Source organism: Chiloscyllium plagiosum, chromosome 2 (genome assembly GCF_004010195.1).
Source record: "Chiloscyllium plagiosum isolate BGI_BamShark_2017 chromosome 2, ASM401019v2, whole genome shotgun sequence".
Lineage (NCBI taxonomy): Eukaryota > Metazoa > Chordata > Chondrichthyes > Orectolobiformes > Hemiscylliidae > Chiloscyllium > Chiloscyllium plagiosum.
In genome coordinates this window covers 9967868-9992669 of record NC_057711.1, presented here as the reverse complement: position 1 = coordinate 9992669, position 24802 = coordinate 9967868, and the positions used below count along the sequence as shown (strand labels likewise).

General features: G+C 40.8%; 1 protein-coding gene across 1 annotated transcript in view; it reads left to right on the top strand.

Annotated features, from left to right (window-relative positions):
* Positions 1–24802, top strand: part of rgs12b (regulator of G protein signaling 12b) — a 269956-nt gene that overhangs the window by 150667 nt on the left and 94487 nt on the right. Inside the window, exons 6-12 of the mRNA XM_043703699.1 lie at positions 2498–2590; positions 4371–4514; positions 4863–5033; positions 10787–10934; positions 15695–15810; positions 19991–20185; positions 22517–22590. Of these exons, the coding sequence (XP_043559634.1) occupies positions 2498–2590; positions 4371–4514; positions 4863–5033; positions 10787–10934; positions 15695–15810; positions 19991–20185; positions 22517–22590 (941 nt within the window). The remainder of the gene's footprint in view (positions 1–2497; positions 2591–4370; positions 4515–4862; positions 5034–10786; positions 10935–15694; positions 15811–19990; positions 20186–22516; positions 22591–24802) is intronic.

Genomic DNA, 24802 nt, shown 5'->3' with positions numbered 1-24802 from the left:
CTGTCAGGATGTATCACTACCTGGTATGGTAATTGTACCATTCAAGATCGGAGACGATAACAGAGCGTGGTGAACTCAGCCAAGACAATGACAAAGGCCAACCTCCCATCTTTAGAATCCATCTATTAGGCCAGCTGTCAAGGAAAGACCGCCAGCATTATATCCTGGCGATGCTTTTCTACAACCTCTACCATCAGGGAGATGGTACAGAACCTGAGCGCACGTACCAGCTGGTTTCATAACAGTTTCTACCCTGTTGTTGTAAGAATACTGAATGGACTCAAACTCTTAACATTCGCCTGTACCTGTGTTTTTGTTTTTGCCGCTGTTTACCTATTATTTACTTATCTATACTATTTAACTATGTGATCTGCCTATATTGCTCACAAGACAAAACTTTTCACTGTGTCTCAGTACACGTGACAATAAATTCAATTCAATTCAGTTGTCTACTTTTTTCACACAAGATACAGCAGCTTATGAGAAGAGAAATTTCTTCAGCCAGAGAGTGGTGAACCTGTGAAACTCATTTCCGCAGAAGGCTGTGGAGTGGATTGAAGTTGATGTTGGAAGCCAAAATTTGACTTATGGACCAACTCATAAATATCAGCCATTTCAGCTGATAATCTTGCCATATTAACTCTCTCTGCTCTTCTATATGAGTTCTCACTACTTCAGGAAGTGAATTTTTGAACTCCTCCAAAATAATTATTTTTTTAAGAGCGTCATAGGTTTGCTGTATTTTTAATGCCCTTATCCACCTATCAAAGTTACTTTGTTTGATCCCTTTTAACTATAAGGAGGTTTGACGAGGGCCCCTCATTAGACTCCTGAAAAGCTTTCTGTAGGCTTCTGGCACAAGCTCATATGCATTTACATGGCTTTCTTCACTTCTTCATATACTCCAGATAGCTCCTCTGATAGTGATGCAAATACCTCGCCAGCTCAACCCAAGCTTTTTTGGATCAAGAAAACCCACTGGTCACTTCATTTGTTTAGACAGCTTTTCAAATGAGATGAGAAAGGCTTCTGCATCCTTCTCATCAAATTTAGGTAATGCTTGAATAAAATAATATAGATACCCACCAGGCCTTTGGCTACCATGGGTTTCCCCATCCTCACTGTCTTTCTCACTTAGTTTATCTTCAGTCTTATCTCCATCTTTTTAAGCTGACTTTCATGTATAAGTGCCAATTTCTGAAGTTCAAACTCTCTTTTTTTTTCCTTTCTCTCTCTCCTTTTCTCTCCATTCTCTCTCTCTCTCTCTGTTCTTTCTCTATTTTTCTTTTTGTTCTGCTAAAGCAGTTCTCTTGTTTTCATTTTGTTCTGCTAGCTCCTTTCATTCTTTTCCTCTTTCCTCTGTATTTAATCATAATTCAAACAGTTTCATTCTTTTAGCCTTTCTTTTCTTTTGCCTCTAACTCAAGCTGCTTCATTCTCAATTGAATTTTAGCCATCACAAAGGTTCCCATGGTGTTTCCAACAAACGTAAATACTAACCTATTGTTGTAATTGTCTCTCCTTTCCTGACAGAAGGAGTCAGCTCCAATTCCAGCTTGACTGCCAATTTCAGTGGCTTTTCCTTGTTCCCCTTTTGTAAAGGCCCCAATGTCACTTCTTGTACCCCTAGAAAACTCTGTGACCTAAAGAGCCATTACTACATCAAGCACTGTTTAAAGCAACCAAATGCAACACATGGAACAAAAGACGCTAACGCCTACTACTCGCCACTAAAAACCTTAATTCCAACTGGAACTATAGAACAAATGCTGCAAACAGCCCTCAGTCTGTTGTAGATCAGTCCAGATCCCCTCAAAACATTTCAAGAAGGCAGCTAAGAGCCTAACTTCTGTACTTGGTTTAAGCGGGTGTACAGTGGATATTCCAACAGTGATGCAACTGGCCCAACTACCCAGTTTTAAACAAAACAGAATTTATTTACAGACTTAATCCATCTGAAAACCCTATCAACTCTCTCACTTTAATGATGTTGTTCCAAATATGTGCAATATCTCCAAAAACACACTCTTGGCAAAAAAGGTAAAATCAAACACAGGTTCTGACAGGAGAGCTGTCAGAGAGAGAGAGAGAGAGAGAGAGGGGATTAGCATGGAACTGCTTCTTTTAGTCCGCAGCAGCTTCTCTGGGTTCCCAGCTAAAAACTGACCAACTGCTGCAAAACCAAACCAAACCCTGAACTGGGAGAACTGGCCACTCCCCTTTCATTGTACAAGTGTTTTAAAAAAAAACTTAAGTCTTCTGAAGTAGATATTTCCAGACATATCGAAACCTCTCCTTTTATGACCCCTTTTGAAAAAAAGGTGTAACCTTGTTAAAGGAGCAGCATCGTCACAATAAGTCTTAATCAAGCTGACACATTTAATATGTGTATGTAACTTGTACTTTCTTTAGAATTGGATAGCACATTAGGTAAGATAAACAGAACTGCATCTATTAAGCTTATTATTAAGTCTGTTTCATTGATTTATGTTGTCAGGAGTTCCTTAAGAAAGAATTCAGTGAAGAAAATATTTTATTCTGGCAGAACTGTGAGTACTTCAGTCAAATCCCTCAGAATGACAAGAAACAGGTGAGAAATAAGTTAAGAGATTTCTAAGTTTTTTTCCCATAACTCTATTCTTGCTCCTGCACTTCCTCTCCTTTAGGTCTTGCTTCTTTATAAGAATACAGTTGGCACAAAACGAACATAAAAACCTAATGATACCATCACAAGGATGTCATACATAAAAGAACAAAATTAAATATATTTTCTTTTTTGCTTTCTCTTGGCTTAATATCAACAATGCAGTTAGTAACTCCTCTTTACAATTTAATCAAAGCTCTTTATCATTCCTTTCTCTCTCCACAGATGGTGCATGACCAGCTGAATACTTTCAGCACTTACTGTTCTTAATACAAATTTGTAATGTTCAGAGTACTTAGGTATGTCAGTATAAATGCTGCTTTATAGATATCTATAATATAATGTTGCAAGAACCATGAAGGGGAAAAACAATGAAGAAAAAAAGTGTGTGGAGGAAGAGCGTCACGGAGACTTTCAAATCTTTGACAGAGGACAGTAATCTTCTCTCTACCTCTCATTCCTAGATCTGAGATTTAATGAACTCATGGCACATTTTTAAAAGCAATACTGCCAAGTACATCTGTAATCTACTTTACAACTATGTGGAAACACTTTGCCATTTATCAGTTTTCTCTAAACACAAAATCTTAACCCAAAATGGAAACTGAAAATGCTGAAAATACTCAGCAGGCCAGGCAGCACCTGTGGAGTTAACATTTCAGGTTGACAAGGGAAAATAATTAGACATGACATGTAAGGAAATGTATTACACAGCAAGGAGTTAAGATCTGGAACATAATGTTCGACAGAGTGATTTATAAATTCAAATATAGATTTTAAAAGGCAATTGTATTAAAAAAAAGAACAATTGAAAGACATGGAGGACCAATGTAATGACATCAACTAGATAGCTCTTTGAAAGAGTCTGTGCAGACCCCAGTGGTATGAATAACCTTATTCTGCACAGAATTATGTTTATTCTAAGCAAATGCTTCTAGATTTTGTTTCAAAATCTATATTTTGAACACACAATTTGAACTAACGCAAAAAAATGTATTGTGATGAGGCCGCACAAAAAAAAACTCAGGAAGAAATAAAACATTTAGGAAATGCTCAGTAGGTCCAGTAGCGCAGCATCCGTGGAGTTTCAGGTCAAGGTGACTAGCAGAAGGATGCCTGTGGCATTCTGGTAATATCGTTGGGTTAGTAATCCTGAACGTTTGCTTGGAGCTATGAGTTTAAGTCCCACTACAGCAGCAGAGGGAATCTAAATTTAATAAATTTGAATTAAAATGCGGGTCTCATTAGTGATGACTAGAAATTAACAAATTGATAGAAAATCTAAAAATAAAAAAAGTAAGGTGGAGCATTTTATGGTCTTACATAGATTCTGGATCAGTAGGGAATCAAGGCTTACAGGAAAAACAGAAAAGTGGACAGGAGGAATGTCAGATTAACTACGAAAAACAAAAGGGAAGGTCAGTGATAGGGTTACAACTGGAAGATTTTAAATATTCCATTAAAAATGAATGCAAAATGTGTGTATTTTGCATAAAATTTTTGTATAAAATACAAATGCAACATTTGTATTTTATGTTATTTGTGAAATAGTGAATCTGTCTACCTGGTAACCTGTTTGTGATACAATCTTCCTCACTTGGTTTGTGTACTTTCTTCTTTTAAATATTCATTTGTTAATCACAGTAGCTGTCTGACATTTAACCCGAACATGGTAAAACACGATTTATATCTTCCTCTTCTTCTTTGTGATGCCACTGTTTTACAGCTGTTGTATAGAGCTCGGGAAATCTACAACAACTTTTTATCCAACAAGGCAAATACTCCTGTCAATATTGATAGCCAGGCACAGTTGGCCGATGATATCATTAACGCACCACACCCAGATATGTTTAAAGAACAGCAACTGCAGGTATAGTAATCTAAGTAGTGTTTGTCCATTTACATATTCTGCTGATAAACTCTTTCCCACTAATTCCCCAACTAAAAACCATTAAATTGTAGTGAAATATTTGATAGAATGAATGACACTGCCAAAAATGCCTAATTGCAGAAAACATTTTAGCCTGCAAAGAAATTTTCAGTCACCATAGTTGGTGATTTCACATAGTGATGTCAATATATGCATCTGTTTTGCAGTTGTTTTTCCACACGTAACTACTGTTAAGTAGCATATATATAATGTAACATTATTCATTTCTTTTGATTTAAAAATAACGTTCAGAAAAAAAATCTACAGTATTTCTTTCCTCCAATGTAGATTTTTAACTTGATGAAGTTTGACAGCTACACTCGCTTTCTGAAATCAACACTGTACCAAGAATGCATGTTGGCAGAAGTAGAAGGTCGCTCCTTACCTGATCCTTGTCAGGTACCATGCAGTCCTGCATCAAGGCACAGCACCACTTCAGACCAATCTACTCCTAATAAAGTAGGCATTTAACCTTCCAATTTTTTATTTGACTGCAATTTGTACATAATTTGAATACCATGGGATGGATGAGGGAAAAGAATAGCAATGGACAATAGCACAGGACTCTGGATAATGTAAGTGAGGACAGGATTGGACTCATAACCTGACATTAATCACTTCCCAAACACACATATGACATACTTGAACTTGGTTGAGGTATTTTGGGGCATTAATGGAACTGAAGCTCCAGAGATGAGAAAAACAGGGAGAGGAGATGGGTTGAAAAACAATGAATCAAAACAAAATGCATCTTCCAAAGATAATTTTTAATACTTGTGAGATGTGGACATCATAGGCTGACCAGCATTTTATTGCCCATCCCTAACTACCCTTGAGAAGTTGGCAGTGAGTTGCCTTCTTGAACTGCTGCACTCCATGTGTTGTGGGTTGACCCATTAGGAAAAGAGTTCCAGGATTTTAACCCAGCAACAGTGGAAGGACAATGACATGATTCCATTTCAGGATGGTGAGTGGCTTGGAGGGGAACTTGCAAGTAGTGGTGTTCCCATGTATTTGTTGCCCTTATCCTTATAGATGGAAGTAGTTTTGGGTTTGGAAGGTGCTGATTGAGAACCTTTGGTGAAATTTTGCAGTGTAGTACACACTGCTGTTATTGAGCATCAGTGGTGGAGAAAGTGAATGCTTGTGAATGTGGCAGCAATCAAGGTGGCTACTTTAACCTGGATGATGTCAAGCTTCTTGAGTGTTGTTGGAACTGCACCCACCCAGGCCAGAGGGGAGTATTCCATCACATTCCTAATTTGAGTCTTGTAGGTGGTGAACAGCTTTGGGGAGTAACGAAGGGAGTTACTGAGGTATTCCAGGCCTCTTATCTGCCCTTACAGCTACTATAGCAAGTCCAGTGATTTTCTGGTCAATGGTAGCCCCATGGATAGTTGTGGTTCAATGATAGTAATAATAAGAACACAAAAACTAGGACCAGGAGTAGGCCATCTGGCCCTTCAAGCCTACTCTGCCATTCACCAAGACTATGGCTGATATTTTCATGCCCTCAGTTCCACTTATCCACCTCTCACCATAACCCCTAATTCCTTTACTGTTCGAAAAAATTATTTATCTTAGCTATTAAAACATTTACAGAGGAAGCCTCAATCACTTCACTGGGCAGGGAATTCCACAGATTCACAACCCGCTGGGTGAAGAAGTTCCTTCTCAATTCAGTCCTAAATCTGTTCCCCCCCCCCTAATTTTGAGGCTGTGCCCTCTTGTCCGAGCTTCACCCTCCAGTGGAAACATCCTCTCTACTTCCAACTTACCTATTCTCTTCATAATTTACGTTTCTATAAAGGTCCTCCTCCTCTCCACCCCCCACTCTCCCTTTTTTTAGTCACAAAACATGCCTCCTTTTCGGTTTGTTTTTGTTCTGATCTAGCAGATGAGGTCAGCTGATTGATTTTAAAAAAAGATATTTTAAGCGCCATGTACTTTTTAAACTGATGTAACACAAAAATTATGCATTGTTTACCTCTTCTGAATAACATAAATATTGTATGATCTTTTCTGCTTCCTGCACCACCCAGTTAGTTGGTAAAACTCAAACAACATAGAACATGTTTATCGAGGTGTCATTGCATATATTAGGATGTTATGCATAGGCTAATGCCTTAGGAGGGAGGAATTTGTTTCAGTGATGCTATGCAGATTTATGTTAATTGCCCTAACACAGGCCCTAATGGTGACTCAATGGCTAGTACTGCTGCCTTATAGCACTAGGGACCCTGGTTCGTTCCAGCCATGGGTGACTGTCTGTGTGGAGTTTGCATGTTCTCCCTGAGTCTGCATGGGTTTTTGCTGGGTGCTCTGGTTTCCACCCACAATCCAAAAATGTGCAGGTTAAGTGGATTAGCCATGGTAAGCATGGGCTTATGGGGATGGGATGGGGACCTGGTTCTGGATGGGATGCGCTTTGGAGGTTCGGTGTGGACTCAATCAGCTGAATGGCCTGTTTCTGCAGTGAAGGGATTCTGTACAAGGAGCTCACATAAATAGGAGGAGAAAGTGAGGACTGCAGATGCTGGAGGAGGAAGAGAGCTTCTTCAAGGAAGGCATCCTTGTAAGAGGATTCGCAGTAGGTTAAAATCTTCGAGGAGAAAGTGAGGACTGCAGATGCTGGAGATCGACGTTTCGGGCATAAGCCCTTCCTGAAGAAGGGCTTATGCCCGAAACGTCGATTCTCCTGTTCCTTGGAGATTCCTGAAGAAGGGCTTATGCCCGAAACGTAGATTCTCCTGTTCCTTGGATGCTGCCTGACTTGCTGCGCTTTTCCAGCAACACATTTTCAGCTCACATAAATAGTACATGATACCCTTTGTCTGATTCACTGCCCACAAGCATTTCAACAGATTAGTTTATGTTTTAATTTTCTTTTACTTTAATATAAAAGAAAGCTTCCCTCAAATATAAATAACATTGCCCAGTGTGTTATTCTGATCTCTTGCATTCAGAGGTACAACCCTGTGGTTAGCACCACACCTCGTGGGCGGCACGGTGGCACAGTGGTTAGCACTGCTGCCTCACAGCGCCAGAGACCCGGGTTCATTTTCCCGACTCAGGCGATTGTGTGGAGTTTTCACATTCTCTCCGTGTCTGCGTGGGTTTCCTCCAGGTGCTCCAGTTTCCTCCCACAGTCCAAAGATGTGCAGGTCAGGGGAATTGGCCATGCTAAATTGCCCGTAGTGTTAGGTAAAGGGGTAAATGTAGGGGAATGGGTGGGTTGCGCTTCGGCGGGTCAGTGTGGACTTGTTGGGCCGAAGGGCCTGTTTCCACACTGTAAGTAATCTAATCTAATCTAATCTAATCTAATCTTAATAAATTACCACAATTTGTATAACATTGTTTTCATTCCTTGCCGTCTTTAAAAGTACCAGAAAGATTTCATGTCATTGATAGCATAAAACAGGCTATTGGTCTGGCTAAGTAAAGCTACTGCTAATGCTCCATACAAACTTCTTCTTACTTATGTTATCTCTGTTCATCCCTCTGTTTTCAAATCGAGTGGGGTAGATGTAAGAGCGAGAGGTCCTGGAGGTTGGCTGGGGCAGACGTCTAAGTTGATAGAGTTGGTCTGAAGGGTAAATGTGGCCATAGTAGTTTGGAGGCATGCAAAAGACCTTTTAACCTTGACAGGCTGCATTCAGGAAACTAGACAAAGGTTCATGATTCCTCTGAAAGACAATGTGGATCAACTGGCCTGACTTCATGAATATGTGGGAGGAGCTAGGAGATGTCGACCATCTCATTGGAGTCAGCAGGTGAGGTGTGCAGGCGCAGACTCGCAACATGTGTCCTTATCCTCTGTTGGTTAAAATTGTCAGCATCGGGAATGGGGGCAGGAATCCCAGAATTAAGTCCACCTGCCAGATTTAAATGGCTCTGGAATTGTCCTGACTCCACAAAAACTTAGGCGAAGTTTAATTGAAGCTGACACTGCAAAAGAAAGAGTCCTGACAACACTTCTGCAATAGAACTTGTGTGGACTTGTGCTCTCAAACTAGTCGTATCACCAACCATGTTGTTTCAAGACACTACGACACAGTCATGTGTCTGACAATATGTGCAACTGTTCAAGTATGTCTCCTCCATAAAAAGCAGGACGACACTAACCCAACTATTACAACCCAATCAGTCTACTCTCAACCACCAGGAAGGTAATGAAAAGTTTCATTGGGTGTGCTATTAAACAACACGTAATAAGTAGTAACCTGTTCTCTGACACCTCAGTTTGGATTCAGCCAGTGCAACTTGGCTTCTGGTTCAAACATGGAAGACAGTATAGAACCTGAGCTGGTTCTTTACACCATGGCATAATTTGACTGACTATGACATTAAGAAGCTCCAGCAAAACTGGGGTCAATGGAATAGGGTAGGAAGCTTTCCACCTGTTGGAATCCTGGCACAAAGAAAGATGGCTATGATTGAAGGTCAATCATCTTAAACAAGACATCACCATAGGAGTTAGTGAGGACTGCAGATGCTGGAGATCAGAGCTGAAAATGTGTTGCTGGAAAAGCGCAGCAGGTCAGGCAGCATCCAAGGAACAGGAGAATCGACGTTTCGGGCATAAGCTGAAGAAGGGCTTATGCCCGAAACATCGATTCTCCTGTTCCTTGGATGCTGCCTGACCTGCTGCGCTTTTCCAGCAACACATTTTCATCACTATAGGAGTTCGTCAGATACTAAGTTCAGCTATTTTCAGGTGCCTCATCAGTGACCTTACTTCAGGCATAAGATGCGGGAATGTTTGCTGAAGATTGTACAATGTTCAGCACCATTTGTGATTTGTCAGATACTGAAGCATTCAGTGTACGTATGCAGCAAGACCTTGAAGAGATGTGTGGCAAGTAATATTTATAGCAGGCAAGTGCTAGGCAATTGAAGAGAGAATCAAGCTATCTCTACTGATATTCAGTGGTATTACTATCATTGAATTTTCCACTGTCAATATTTTCAGCATTACCATAGACCAAAAACTGAACTGATCAGTAATGTCAATATTTTCGAGAGCAGGCCAAAGGTTGGGAGTTCTGTGACAAGTAACTCACATCCCGACAACTCAAAGCTTGGTTACTATCTACAAGTCAAAACTCGAGTGTGATGGTTTGCTTTCCACTTGCTTAGATGAGTTTAGTTGAAACTTTATTGCTGGAACAGCACAGCAGGTCAGGCAGCATCCAGGGAACAGGAGATTTGACGTTTCGGGCACAGGCCCTTCCCCGCTTCGCACCCCAGCCCGACCGACCCAGCCCTTAGAGCCAATCCTTATCCCGAAGTTACGGATCTGACTTGCCGACTTCCCTTACCTACATTGTTCTAACATGCCAGAGGCTGTTCACCTTGGAGACCTGCTGCGGATATGGGTACGGCCCGGCGCGAGATTTACACCATCTCCCCCGGATTTTCAAGGGCCAGATAGAGCTCACCGGACGCCACCGGAGTTTAGCTCTAACGACACTCTAGACGTTTAACACAGTCCAGTACAAGCAGCCTGCTTTATGGATTTCCCATCTACCACCAGCAACCATTCACTTTAACCACCATAAATGCGAAGTGTCAGCAGTGTGCACCATCTGCAACAACTTAGCAAAGTTCCTTAGATAACACCTTTCCAAACCTCTACCATTGGAAGGACAAGGACAGCACATGCATGGGAATAGCAGAAGCCTGACTTGGAAATAATCATTGTTTCTTTATTGTTGCTGAGTCAGATTCCTGGAACTCCTTTCCTAACAGCACTGTGGATGTCCCTAAGGACTGCAGCAATTCATGAAGGCAGCTTGCCACCACCTTCTCCAAGGCAATTAACATTTAGCAAGAAATGCTTGTCTGGCCAGCAAAGACCACATCCCATGATGTTGATGTTGATAGGAACTGAACCAACAGTAGCAACAGTTTTTACAGAACAGCTTTGAAGTTGCAACCATTTTATTTTTTTACTGAACACAGGGCACTTGGGCAATTGTATATTTACTATTCTCTATGCTTAAGTATTTTCTTCAGTTTTTTTACATACTGTACATGAAAATGTTCATGATAAAACTCAAAACTTCTAAAGAATGGTCATTGGACCCAAAACAATAACTCTTATTTCTTTCCACAGATGCTGAGATTTTCCAGCAATTTCTGTTTTTGTTGTCAAAGGTAATGTTCTAATTGCAAGCCTAATTCATCTGTATTTATTTTTGCTGTTCCAGTCCGGTTCAAGGATTAAATCATCCAGATTGCTACCCATTGAGCTTGAAGATGATAATAGCAACAAGAAGAGGGGAACATTTTTCTCGTGGTCACGGAGGAGCTTAGGAAGAACTCAAAAGAGAAAAGAGAATGGCGATTCACATGCTGGTGAGTTTTTCTTACATATGTTATAATGCTGCTAGACAGCCCCTTTTTATTTTTGAGAGAGGCTGTACACTTACCAAATTTGTGTATTGAGGGGTGGTGATAGGTTGGTGCTGAAAAATCACAGCAGGTCTGGCAACATCCCGAGGAGTAGGAGAATTGATATTTTGGGCATAAGCCCTTCATCAGGAATGAAGCTTGTGGGCCGGGGTGGGGCTGAGAGATAAATGGGAGTGGTGTGGGGCTGGGGGACAGATAGCTGGGAATGTGATAGATAGATGAAGGTCTGGGTCAAAGTGATAGGTTAGAGGAGAGGGTGGAGCGAATAGATGGGAAGGAAGGAAGATGGACAGATAGGACCGCTCAAGGGGGTGGTGGCAAGTTGGAGGCTTGGGACTGGGTTAGGTTGGGGGATGGGAAATGAGGAAACTGGTGAAATCCACATTGATCCCGTGTGGTTGCAGCATCCCAAGATGGAAAATGACGCATTCTTCCTTCAGGTATCAGGTGGGAAGGGTTTAGCGATGGAGGAGGCCCATGGCCTACATGACTTTGGTGGAGTGAGACAGGGAGCTGCATGGAAACCAGCTATGTCTGCCTCTTCATCAGGTACATGGAACAATCCATCTCACAGCTACACTGGCACCGTTCCCCACCTTTTCTTCCGATACATCGATGACTGTATCGGCGCTACCTCGTGTTCCCACGAAGAAGTTGAACAGTTCATAAACTTCACAAGCACCTTCCACCCTGACTTCAAATTCATCTGGACCATATTGGACACCTGCCTCCCCTTCCTGGACCTCTCTATCTCCATCTCCGCCAACCAATTAAACAATGACATTTACTACAAACCCACTGACTCCCACAGCTACCAGGACCACACACCTCCTCTCATCCTACCTTCCGTAAAAACACCATCCGTTATTCCCAATTCCTCCACTACTGCTGCATCTGCTCCCAGGAAGAGCAGTTCCACCCTAGAACATCCCAGATGGCAATTTCCCCTCTCACATGGTCAACGATGCCCTCCAGCGCATCTCCTCCACTTTGCGCTCTCCTGCCCTTGAACCCCTCCACTCGAATCGCAACAGGGATAGAATTCCCCGGCCCTCACCTTTCACCCCACCAACCTCCGCATACATTGCATCATCCTCCACCACTTCAGTCACCTGCCCCTCATCCCCACCCCCTCCCATTTATCTCTCAGACCCATGGCCCACAAGCCTCATTCCTGATGAAGGGCTTATGCTCGAAACGTCGATTTTCCTACTCCTTTGATGCAGCCTGACCTGCTGTGCTTTTCCAACAACACGCTTTCGACTCTCATCTCCAGCATCTGCAGTCTTCACTTTCTCCTTCATCGTTGTTGAACAAAGAAAATAGTGGAAGATTTGATAGAGTTATACAAGATTATGACAAACGTACTTAATGTGAACAAGGGTAAATCTCTCCCTTTAGCTGATGATAAATGGGCTAGGAGATACAGGTTTACAATTTTGTGCAAGAAATGAAGGGGGACTTTTGTAGTGAATAGTGATGACCTGAAACATGCTGCCTACGAACATTGTGTAGGTGGAAACAATGATTTCAAAAGCAATTTGGATTGACACTTGGAAGGAAATAAAGCTGCGTGGTTAAGGGGATCAAGTGGGGGAGAGTTGTTCCTGTACAGCTACAATACTGACATCCAGCCAAAAATGTACAAAATAGCCCAGATATGTCCTGTACACAAAAAGCACAACTCTAACCTGCTAGTTACTAGTGTGTCAGTCTATTCTCAATCATCATTGAATTAATCAAAATGCCATCAAAGGTGCTATCAAGCAATACTTGTTTAACAAAAGCCTGCTCACTAATGCTCAACTCCTGACCTCATTGCAGCTTTGACTCAAACATGAATAAAAAAGCTGAATTCCAGAGGTGAGGTGAAAGTGATTTTATCTTTATTACCAATGACTTCAAGGCAGTATTTAACTGAATGTAGTATCAATCTCTATAAAGGATCTGCAAGCAGGGACAAAGTGTAACACAGCAAAGTTTTCATGATACGAAAATAGGTGGGAAAGTAGCCAATGATGAGGCGATAAAGAGATTGCAGGTGGATATTGAGAGGCGAAGAGAATGGACCAAAATCTGGCAGATGGACTTTAATGTGAGTAAGTGTGGGTTTGTCCATTTTGGCTGGAAAAATAAAGGGCAAATTATTATTTAAATAGGAAGCAGATTCAAAGTGCGTCCATGCAGAGGGATTTCAGTGTCCTTGTGCATGAACCACAGGAAGTGGGTATGGAGGTGCAGCATATAATAAGAAAAGCAAATGGAATCCTGGAAAAGGAATGGATTTTAAAAGTAAAGAAGTGTTGTTAACCACTTCTGTATATTGTCTAGTTTTGATTTCCTTAGTTGAGGAACTTTGTGGTGGCACTGGAGGTAGTTCAGAGGTGGTTCATAAGATTGATTCCAGAGATAAAGGGGCTGCCTTCCGGGGAGCAGTTGATTAGCTTGGGTTTGTACTCGCTGGAGTTCAGAAGAATCGAGAGTGATCTGATTGAGATATATAAGATACTAAAGCAATTGATAAGGTGGATGTTGAATAGATATTCCCCCTTATGGAACAGTCTCGAACAAGAGAGCATAGATATAGAGTGAGAGGAAGTAGTTTCAAAACCGACATGAGGAGAAACTACTTCTCTGAGAGTTGTGAAGCTGTGGAACTCAGTGCCACAGAGTGCAGCGGAGGCAGAATCAATCAATAGATTCGAGAAAGAAATAGAGATGTTTCTGATGAAAAGCGGAATAAAGGGCTATGGGGAGCAGGCAGGAAAGGGGAGTTGAGACTAGGATAAGATCAGTCACCATCATGTTAAATGGCGGTGCAGGCTCGAAGGGCTGAATTGCCTACTCCCTGTCCTAAGTTCTATGTTCCTATGTTCAAGGAGTCCTAGCAATGAGACTTGGGGAGAAGACTGATTGGTGTCTATGTCGCACAAAGGAAGATGGTTGTGGTTATTGGAGATCAGTCATCTCCACTCTAGCACATTTCTGCAGGAGTTCCTCAGCGAAATATCCTAGGCTCAACCATTTGCTGCTTCATCAATGCCTCCATTACGAGGTCAGAAGTCGGGATGTTCACTGATGATTGCATAATTTTCATCACTGTTCACAACTCCTTAGATACTGACCATGTCTAAATTTAACAAGATCTGGACAGTGTCCACGTTTGGGCTGACATGTGGTGAGTAACATTTGTACACAAGAGTGCCAAGCTTATGACCATTTAGGATAAGCGGTAGCACAGTATTGATATTATAGACCTAGTATTCCAGATCTCCAAGCAAAGCCAACATCCATGGATGCCTACATCCATGGATGCTTACATCCATGAATGAATAAAAAGGAATCTTCAACAAGAAGGAATCTAATCATCATCCCTTGACATTAACTGGCTTTACCATTGCTAAATCCCCCATTATCATCCTGGGTGTTGCCATTGACCAGAAACTTAACTGAACTGGCCATATAAATACTGTGGTTACAAATACAGGTCAGAAGCAGGGAACCTGCAGCAAATAACTCACTTCCTAATTCTCTAAAGCTATTTACAAAGCACAAGTAAGAAGTGAGTCAGAGTGGTATCTCATTCTGTGCTATGTCAATAAATCATGGGCAGAAAGGAAGAAGGAGATTGTAACACATATAGATAAACGATAAGTTTATTTATAGGTGTTACAATCTCCTGTCCTTTTTGTAGCATTTTTTGCTGTTATGTACAAATTTAGCCACCATATCTTTGCACCCCTTATCTAAGTCATTGATGTAAATTGTAAAAAAGCTTTGGCTGCAGCACTAACTTCTGTGGGACTTAGTCATTATATCCTGCCTTTCTTGCAGGTGGTAGAGGTTATGGGTTTGGAAGTTGCTATTGGAAGAGTGAATGTGAATTGCTGCAATCCATCCATCTATCAAATGTGTATTGGTAATGGGGTGACAGAGTGTTTAAAATACTGGATGCAGTGCCAAATATTTGGGCAGTTTTATCCCAGATGATGTTAAGGTTCTTGAGTTTTGTTGAAGTGCAGTGATACACTAGGGAGTATTACAGGACACATTTAATTTGAAGACAGTCTTTGGGAAGATAGAAGGTGAGTTAGTCATCGCAGAATTCCTAGCCTCAGACTTGCTGTTGTAGCTATGGTATTTATATGGCTAATTCAGTTCAGTTTCTGGTCAGCAGAGCTCCCATGATGTTGATAGTGGGGGATTCAGTGATGGTAATGCCATTTAATTGCTATTTGTGGGATTTTCTGCGTGAAAGTCGATTGCTCTGTTTTAACAACAGTCAAAAAAAAAAATTTTGCAAAACACTTTGAGGCATCGTGCGCTTGTACAAGGTAGTGCATTATTACAATTCTTTCTTCACTTCATTTGCTGATGATGAAAAATTGCCTCTTGGTAATAAATGGAAGTTTTTTGATAGAATGGAAAATGTCCAGAAACAATTATGTGTTCTGAATGGGAAAAAATAAGGATAGAAAGGCCTACAATGAAATCTTATTGCCTGAATAAAGTTCACAGACGCTACCTTTTAGTACACTATATCTACTAAACCACATTACCTTATCTTGCATTTGTTAAAAGAAGTGCGAGTATCATAATTCATGCAGCAACAGAAGCAGTGCTCTGTTGTTTTACATACTGTAGAGGATTGTAGGAAATACTTTTACGTTCTTAAAATATGCATTCTTTCTCTCACTTGCTAGACCTGTCGGAAAATAATGGACTGTCTCAGTGGCGTTGTGAATCATTTGGCTCCATGTCATCTTCCACTAGCACAGAGGGGATGGCTTCCGGCTGTCCAAGAAACAACAAACACGAGGTTAGTGCAAATTAAACAGAAACATGGGAGTAGTCCCACAGCACACATTTGGTAGTACTGGAGGATCTGAAACATGATTACAGTTTGAAAACATTTCCTTAGTTTAATAGATATTTGCCAACTCCAGATCATTTACAGGAAATAATCTGTTTATATCTATTTCAAAGTTAATTTGAAGAAAAGGAGTTGGGTGACGTGTGCTGGTTTAAGTCTGTGTACCATACAGTTTAGGACAATCCTGGGATTGACATCTGCTTTGTGCTCATGCCAGTTCAGGGAATGGAGAATAATCAAACTTGGCTCAGCTTCATTGCTTCAGAGGAGCACTGTTGTCAAACTGTGAAATAGGCTGATGTCTGTTGTATTGGCTGCTCACAGTGTAGTCATCTTTACATTGGTGAAACCAAAAACAGAAAAACAGTCACTCTTCTGATGTGCCCTGAAGAATGACCCTGAACTTCTACTTGCGTACATTTCAATAAACTACCTTTTGCCCATGCTAATATTTCAGTTCTTGGTCTGCTGCAAAGTTCCTACAAAGCTCAATGCAAGCTGGAGGAATGACAGCCTCTGGGACTCAACATTGAATTCAATAACTTCAGAACTCTGTCCTCCATTTTGATTACATGCCACCCTGTCCCCGACTGTCTCATGTTTATGCCTTGTTTGTTTTTGCTTTTGCTTTTTAGTTCGAGCCATGTTGTACAAATAACTTTAGATTCTTGGATTTTGGAGAGCCATACCTACTGTGTGACCTCAGATTAGACAAGCTGCCAAAGTCCAGCAGCTTCAGCAGCTCCTTGGTATCTGGGTCCACTTCAATCATCTCAGAGCAGAGGCTTCAGGAACAGAGTTATCCCTCCTCTCCCGCTTTTCTTTCTGCAGTTTGATAGTGATGCCTCTGATGGGTCCACGCTGAATACAATCATTAAGTGTGTCACATAACCTGCAATTTTGATGCAAAGTTTCTTGCTGGGGATTATGATAATTTCCTCACAAACATTCTTGGTGGTGTGGAAGTTATTGACTAGGCAGGTGCAGTGTTTCTCGATTATCACTTGAGCAGCTTTCTTGACTATCTCAGTCCTGACACAACCCAGCTTGGACCCATTGTGTCCTTTTCACAACTATGATTCACACCTAGTTTTTATCTCTATCTCTCCTTTACCACCATAAGCACATCCTTTGCCTTTTGCTCTGGGCAGGCTAACCATTTGTTCCTCTCATTTCACTTCCCCCTGTCAACAACATAAAAAAGATGATTTTCCAGACTCTTCCAGTTTTCAAGAAGAGTCATATTGGACTTGAAACGTTAATTCTGTTTCTCTCCGCATAGATGCTACCAGACCTGCCAGGTTTTTCCAGTATTTTCTGTTTTTACTCTAAACTGATATTAGGATGATCATTTGGATGAGGTCCTGGAAGTATTCTAGCTTAAAACTTGGAAGTAAAACCCACAAAGGACTGAAAACCTTTAAGAGAAAAGGAGAAAAGGGCATACAATCACTGAAAAAATGCCGAGGAGATATGTTTTTCTGACCAAACTTTTACTTCTTATTCTAGAATCATTTTAATGTTGAATGCCCTGGACACATGAGTTTCATAAAAGGCAGGCCACACTTACTGAATTTAGTTGGAAGTTTTGTTTAAGTAATAGAAAGTTGAAGAAATGCTGGCTATGGATTATGTCAATATGGTTTTCGCAAAGTAACTGTTAAAAGGTCATTAACAAAATTGAGGGCTATTGATTAGGGAGTGGGAGTCAATGGATAAAAATAGTTGGCTTAACATTAGACAAGAGTGAGTTGTGATAGGTAGTTGTTTTTCAGGCTGCATGATGACTGTGGTATTCCTGAAGGTCCAGTGCTAGAACCACTGTGTTTTATGCTGCATATAAATGATTTGGATATTGGAACACAGTCAAATTTCAAAACTTGCTAAAGATACAAAACTTGCAGGTACAGCAAACATTGAGAAAAATACCAGGCCACTGCAATAAAACATGCATAAGTAAGCAGAGTGGGCAGATATTGGCAAATGGAATGTAATACATAGAGGATGCATTTTTGCACAAGGGATTGCAAAATACAATTTATATTTGATGGCACAGTTTTAGAGAAAGGGACAGAGGAACTTTGGGGTTCTTGTGCATACATCATAGGAGACAGTGCTTATTGAGAGTATAGTTAGCAAGCATATGGAATCTCACACTAACTCTCGCTCTCTAACCCAAGACCCTCAACTTTGTTAATGGCTTTTTAAGTGGTAATTTGTCAAATCTGTGTAGACACAAATTAACTTTTTATGCAGAAGAGGGAATGATCTGGAATTTACCGCCTATGAGCATGGTGGAGGTTGAGATGAGTTTAAAAAGAAATTTATTAGAAATTAGATATACACCAAAAATAGAAGATAGAATAAGAAAATGGTACTGACGATTTATTTTGCTGAAAGTTAGCATGGGTGATGAGTGTATAGCCTTATTCTATGCTATTTTGAATTTCTAAGCTTATACAATTAAGAAATACACTTATTATACTATGATCTAAATAGTTGATCTGTAAAATGAAATGATTTAACCTTATTGTGTTAAGAAATATAGGCTGGAATTTTACACTCAGCACAGGAGCAATCTCCTGGAAGGCTGGGATTGGCATGATATTTGGTGGGGGAGTGCACATATTCAACAGTGAAGTAGTTGCCAGACAGTCATTATTGGATGAATATTGACCATTATTTAGCTAATCAATGACCTGTTAAGGGCCTTCCACCCACTGCCCTTCAATCTTTTGTGAAATGTTCAGCAGGAGGGACATGCCACATGGACAGGTCCCTGCCAATGTGTAAGCTGTTGATAGTGCCCGAGCTGTAGCATCTGTAACAAGGTCAGCCAAGTGGAGTCATAGAATATGAGTTCCCTGATTAACGCATTTAATCTGGTCCAATCAGGGAGTCCTGGCAGTCAGATAAGAACAGGAATGCCAGACATTCTATTAACTAGTTGGCTCTGAGGGAGCTGGATCTGTGTCAAGGGCTTTTCACATGTTAATAAAGGGTGACTTGGTTACTGGATACTGGCCTATGTGGAATTATTTCACCCACACCCATACAAGCACCCTATCCCAGTTTGTCCTTCCCGCCTTCCCTCCTCCACTCTGTCCAGCCAATTTTTCCCTCACAACCTTCGACATGACTGGTGCTGCTGGTAATGGAGAGTAGCCAGCCACCTGATTGACTGGCATATATGAGAAAATCTCATCCATAGTGACATCTCCTTGGGTGTGTAGCCCACCACCTGCTTCTACAACCTCAGCTGGTGCCCACAAAATAGCAGACAGGACTGGCTTCAAAATTGGTAGCTTGCTCCCATTTTGCAAAAAGATGATTTGCAGGTAACTGAGTTTGTTAACAACCATTTGACCTAAATGTTACACTGCCAAAGCCATAAAAGGGTTGGCATAGGCAGGACAGTTTAGGGCTTTTTTAATCAGAAAAGTGAAAATTGGAGGGGCTTGCCTTGTATCTCTGTTTATTATTTACTGGCTAGCCATCAACTTTGCTTTCCCATCTCTCTCCTTAGACTCCCAATCATCCCTAAATATAAAAATAACTGCATTTTTCTGGTTCCGGATGCTATGTCTACCTTCATCCTGGGCCTTGTTGCAGTCCCAGCAATGTCCACTGTTTGGTTCTGGCACTGCTGGAAGTGCTAAAGCTGCTGGCTAGTCAAATTGGTGGGAACTGTTGAGATTATGAAACATCCCACCGTTATTGCTGGAGGGCATTCTCGTTCCACATAGATCCATTGAAACCTGCTGTTTCATCTAAATGAGAAAGCAGTATCTCCCACCCCACTTTACAGCCCTATATCAAATACTTTGCTATATGTTTTCAGAAAAAATAAGCTAGACAGCACAAAGCACGCTCTGTTTAAAATAGCAAGTGAGATCTTTTAAAAATTCTTAGCTTAGTGTATTTTTCACTTATTTTCAAAAACAATTTGTATTGATATTGTTTATTTGTGTTTTAGTTCTATTCATGTTATAATAGCTGAAAAAAATTACAAATAAAATTTTATTTGTAAAGAATTAATACTGATTTAGGATCTATGGCATCAATTGTGTTCCAGTTTGTTGCTCTTAGTATTTCAACCTGACTGAAGAACTTCTTTTTCCAAAAGAATGTTTCTACAAAAGAATCTGTGACAGAGAGAGAAAAGCGTTCAAAACACTGCACCGTGAGTCTGCCGGATGGTTCCTTGCACACAGTTTCAATCCAAACCGGTGTTTCTATTAGAGAACTGTTGACAGAGCTTTGTGAGAGGCTGCAAATTCAGTTAGCTGCTGTAGATCTCTTTCTGGTTGGAGGTGACAAGGTATGTAATATGCATCTTCTGATGATAGTGTGAATGATGTCAATGATGGTAGGATTGTGTTTAGAGTTTTGCATGCCCCAAACGAGTGCCAGTGAAGAATGGAAAGTGGATGGCAGTTATAAAGGGGTGCAGCAGCTTAAGGAGAGATTGTGATATAAAGGGCAACAGTAATGTTACTCCTTATTCAGTCATGAGTTGTGGATGTCATTGGCTGAGCCAGCAATTATTGCCCATTCCTAACTGCCATTTGAACTGACTGCTTCAAATTTCAACAATCAACCACATTGTTGTGAGTCTGGAGTCACATGTAGGCCAGACCAGGTAAAGACAATAAATTTCCTTCCTTCAAGACATTAGTGAACATGATGGGATTTTTATAATGATTGACAATGATTACATCATTGGCTGGATGCTACACCACACCAATGTGTAATATCACTGGATTAAAAATCCAGGTACCCCAGTTAATACCCTGGAGACATTGATTCAAATCCCATCAAGGGAAATTTAAATTTGATTAATAGAAATAAAATCTGGATTGAAAGCTGGTCTTTATCGTGACTGTGAAACTATCATCAATTGTTGCAAAAACCCATTTGTTTAACTATGTTCTTTAGGACATCCTTACCCAATCTAGCCTACCCCGTGATTCCAGATCCACATCAATGTGAATGGTTCTAAAATGGCCTAGCAAGCCACTCAGTACGAGGGAAGTTTGGGCTTAGCTGCAAATACTGAAAAATACTTTTTCAGCAACATACACATCTATGGAAGAGTGAGGAAAAAAATTAAAATGGAAATTCGAATGGCAGTAACAATGAAGAGAGGAAAATAAATGGCATCAAGGGAAAAGTAGAACCAAAGTGAGCAGAAAACAGCTGAGAAAGTAGGATTGGGTAGGGAGCATGAGTGGAATTTGTTTTTTTTCAAAGAATGTAGGGGAGAGGCACAAATTCCAACTTGAGAGAGAGTGCCAGAGTAATTGGAGTATGAAAGAGATATGGCCAGCCTTTATTCATTGTGGAGAAATAGAGGCAGTTTGAACTGACACAGAAGAGAAAATGCTTCTGATTGGGAGGGGAGAGAAAGAATAATGCAAGTAGTGGAGCAGATTTAAGCAGGAGAGGAGTTCAAGTTTGAATTGCAGAGGAAGAACAATAGCTTATTGCAAGGGTTCTTGGCACTGACCTCTCTTAAAATGCACCATCAGTTTGTTCTTTGATAATGCAAGCTTAAGTTACAAATTTCATCTAATAACCTGTTGTCATATGTGTAACATTGAGTAATTGACTCTTTTGAATCAATTTGAACCTTCTTTACTTTTTTTTTGATTATCATACACTGTTGTGACAAATGTAATTGTTAATTCTGGGAGAATCACTGTTGCTAAATTATCAGATTGCTTATCAAATATTTAATACGGGATGAACATAAATTTCCTTCCATTAAATATAGGGAAGACTGAACCCATTGTTTTCGGTCTCACTTGTGTTTTTGTTTCAATTTTTTCTATTCCCTAGCTACAGATTCCATTCCTGTCCCTGGCAACAGTTTGAGATTAAACTAACCTATTTGAAATATTGACGTCACGTCTGATTGTGAGATGAACTTCTGAAATCATATTCGAAGCATAACCCAAAACTGCCTATTTCATCACTCGTCAGCTTTGTGTAATATTCATGTCTTTAGATTTATCTCCAGATTTGACTGATCTAATGTACTTGTCCACATTCCATCCTCTCTGACCTTGAGGTCATTCAAACCTCTTATCTGTGCCTGAACATGCATCAAGTCCTGTTGCCATGCATACTTGTGCTTGCTGATCTACATTGACTCTTGGTCCACCAATATCCAGATTTTAAAAAATTCATCTTGTTTTCAATCTTTGTGTCCTCACCTGGCCCTATCCCTGTAATCACATCCAACCCAATAGTCAGCGGAGATCTGTGCTCTTGTGCAACCCAAAGTTAATTGTTGTATCAGTAGTGCCAATGCACTTCAGTGCTTAGACCCAAACTCTAGAATTGCCTAGCTACTTTTTCTCATCTCTACCTTCCTTTCTACTTTTAAGATATTCTTCCAAGCTTTCTTATGGCACCAAAGTTTTGGTCATAAGACCCAATATCTTACATGGCTTGGTATTATATTTTGTTCCTTTGTTCACTTTATGGTCCACTGAAATACCTTGCGGCATTTAATTAGGTTAAATATGCTATCCAAACAAATTGCTGTTAAGAAGGCATATTGTCGATAAGAGTTTGGGTCATTTTATTGCTTGCTGTTTTGTTGAACATTTTGTCACTGTTCTCTTGTATTGTGATTGTTTTGAAGCCTCTTGTACTTGATCAAGATTGCAACACATTGAACTCACGAGAGATTCGATTAGAAAAGCGTACACTATTTCGGTAAGTTAACAAGTTGCTATGATTGAGATGTGGCACAAGAGTAGGCTATTCAGCCTGTCAAGTCTGTTCTGCCATTCTTTAGATTGCAGCTGAACTGTATCTTAAGTCTGTCTACTTTGGTTCCCTAACACTTAATTTACCTTGCCTCACAGAAATCCATCAGCCTCAGTTTTTGAGGCAAGAGAGTGGCATTTTTGATAAGGGATAGCATTACAGCTGTACTGAGGGAGGATATTCCCGGAAATAAATCCAGGGAAGTTATTTGGTTTGAACCGAGAAATGAAAAAGGGATGATCACCTTATTGGGATTGTATTATAGACCCCCTAATAGTCAGAGGGAAATTGAGAAACAAATTTGTAAGGCGATCTTAGTTATCTGTAAGAATACTAGGGTGGTTATGGTAAGGGATCTTAACTTTCCAAACATAGACCAGGACTGCCATAGTGTTAGGGGTTTAGATGGAGAGGAATTTGTTAAGTGTGTACAAGAAAATTTTCTGATTCGGTATGTGTGTATACCTGGTAGGGAAGGTGAAAAACTTGACGTACTCTTGGGAAATAAGGCAGGGCAGGTGACTGAGGTGTCAGTGGAGGAGCACTTTGGGGCCAGCGACTAAAATTCTATTAGTTTTAAAATAGTGATGGAAAAGGATAGACCAGACCTAAAAGTTGAAGTTCTAAATGGAGGAAGGCCAATTTTGATGGTATTAGGCAAGAACTTTCAAAAGCTGACTGGGGGCAGATGTTGTCAGGCAAAGGGATGGCTGGAAAATGGGAAGCCTTCAGAAATGAGATAATGAGAATCCAGAGAAAGTATATTCCTGTCAGGATGAAAAGAAAGGCTGAGTCAAGATTAGAGTGGTGCTGGAAAAGCATAGCAAGTCAGGTAGCATCCGAGGTGCAGGAAATTCGACGTTTCGGGCAAAAGCACTTCAGAAATGATGAATGGCTATTGCCCGAAACGTTGATTTTCCTGCTCCTCAGATGCTGCCTGACCTGCTGTGCTTTTCCAGCACCACCCTAATCTTAACTCTGATACTCACTTTCGCCGGAAAGGAAAAGGCTGGTAGATGTAGGGAATGTTGGGTGACTAAAGAAATTGAGGATTTGGTTAAGAAAGAGAAGGAAGTGTATGTCAGGTATAGGCAGGATAGATTGAGTGAATCCTTAGAGTATAAAGGCAGTAGGAGTATTATTGAGAGAGAAATCAGGAGGACAAAAAGGAGAGATGACATAGCTTTGGCAATTAGAGTTAAGAAGAATCCAAAGGGTTTTTACAAATACATTAAGAATAAAAGGGTAACTGGGGAGAGAATAGGGCCCCTCAAAGATCAGCAAGGTGGCCTTTGTGTGTAGCCACAGGAGATAGGGGAGATACTGAACGAGTATTTTGCATCAGTATTTACTGTGGAAAAGGACATGGAAGATATAGATGCAGGGGAATAGATGGTGACACCTTGAAAAATATCCTCATTACAGAGGAGGAAGTGCTGGATGTCTTGAAACACATAGAAGTGGGTAAATCCCCAGGACCTGATCAGGTGTACCCTAGAACTCTGTGGGAAGCTAGGGAAGTGATTGCTGGGCCTCTTGCTGAGATATTTGTAGCATCGATTAGTCACACGTGAGGTGCTGGAAGACTGGAGGTTGGCTAACATGGTGCCGCTGTTTAAGAAGGGTGGTAAGGACAAGCGAGGGTACTATAGACCATTGAGCTTGACATCGGTGGTGGGCAAGTTATTGGAGGGAATCTGGAGGGGCAGGATGTACATGTATTTGGAAAGGCAGGGACTGATTCGGGATAGTCAACAAGGCTTTGTGCATGGGAAATCATGTCTCACAAACTTAGAACATAGAACAATACAGCACAGAACAGGCCCTTCGGCCCACGATGTTGTGCCGAACATTTGTCCTAGCTTAAGCACCCATCCATGTACCTATCCAATTGCCGCTTAAAGGTCACCAAAGATTCTGACTCTACCACTCCCACAGGCAGCGCATTCCATGCCCCCACCACTCTCTGGGTAAAGAACCCACCCCTGACATCTCCTCTATACCTTCCACCCTTCACCTTAAATTTATGTCCCCTTGTAACACTCTGTTGTACCCGGGGAAAAAGTTTCTGACTGTCTACTCTATCTATTCCTCTGATCATCTTATAAACCACTATCAAGTCACCCCTCATCCTTCTCCGTTCCAACGAGAAAAGGCC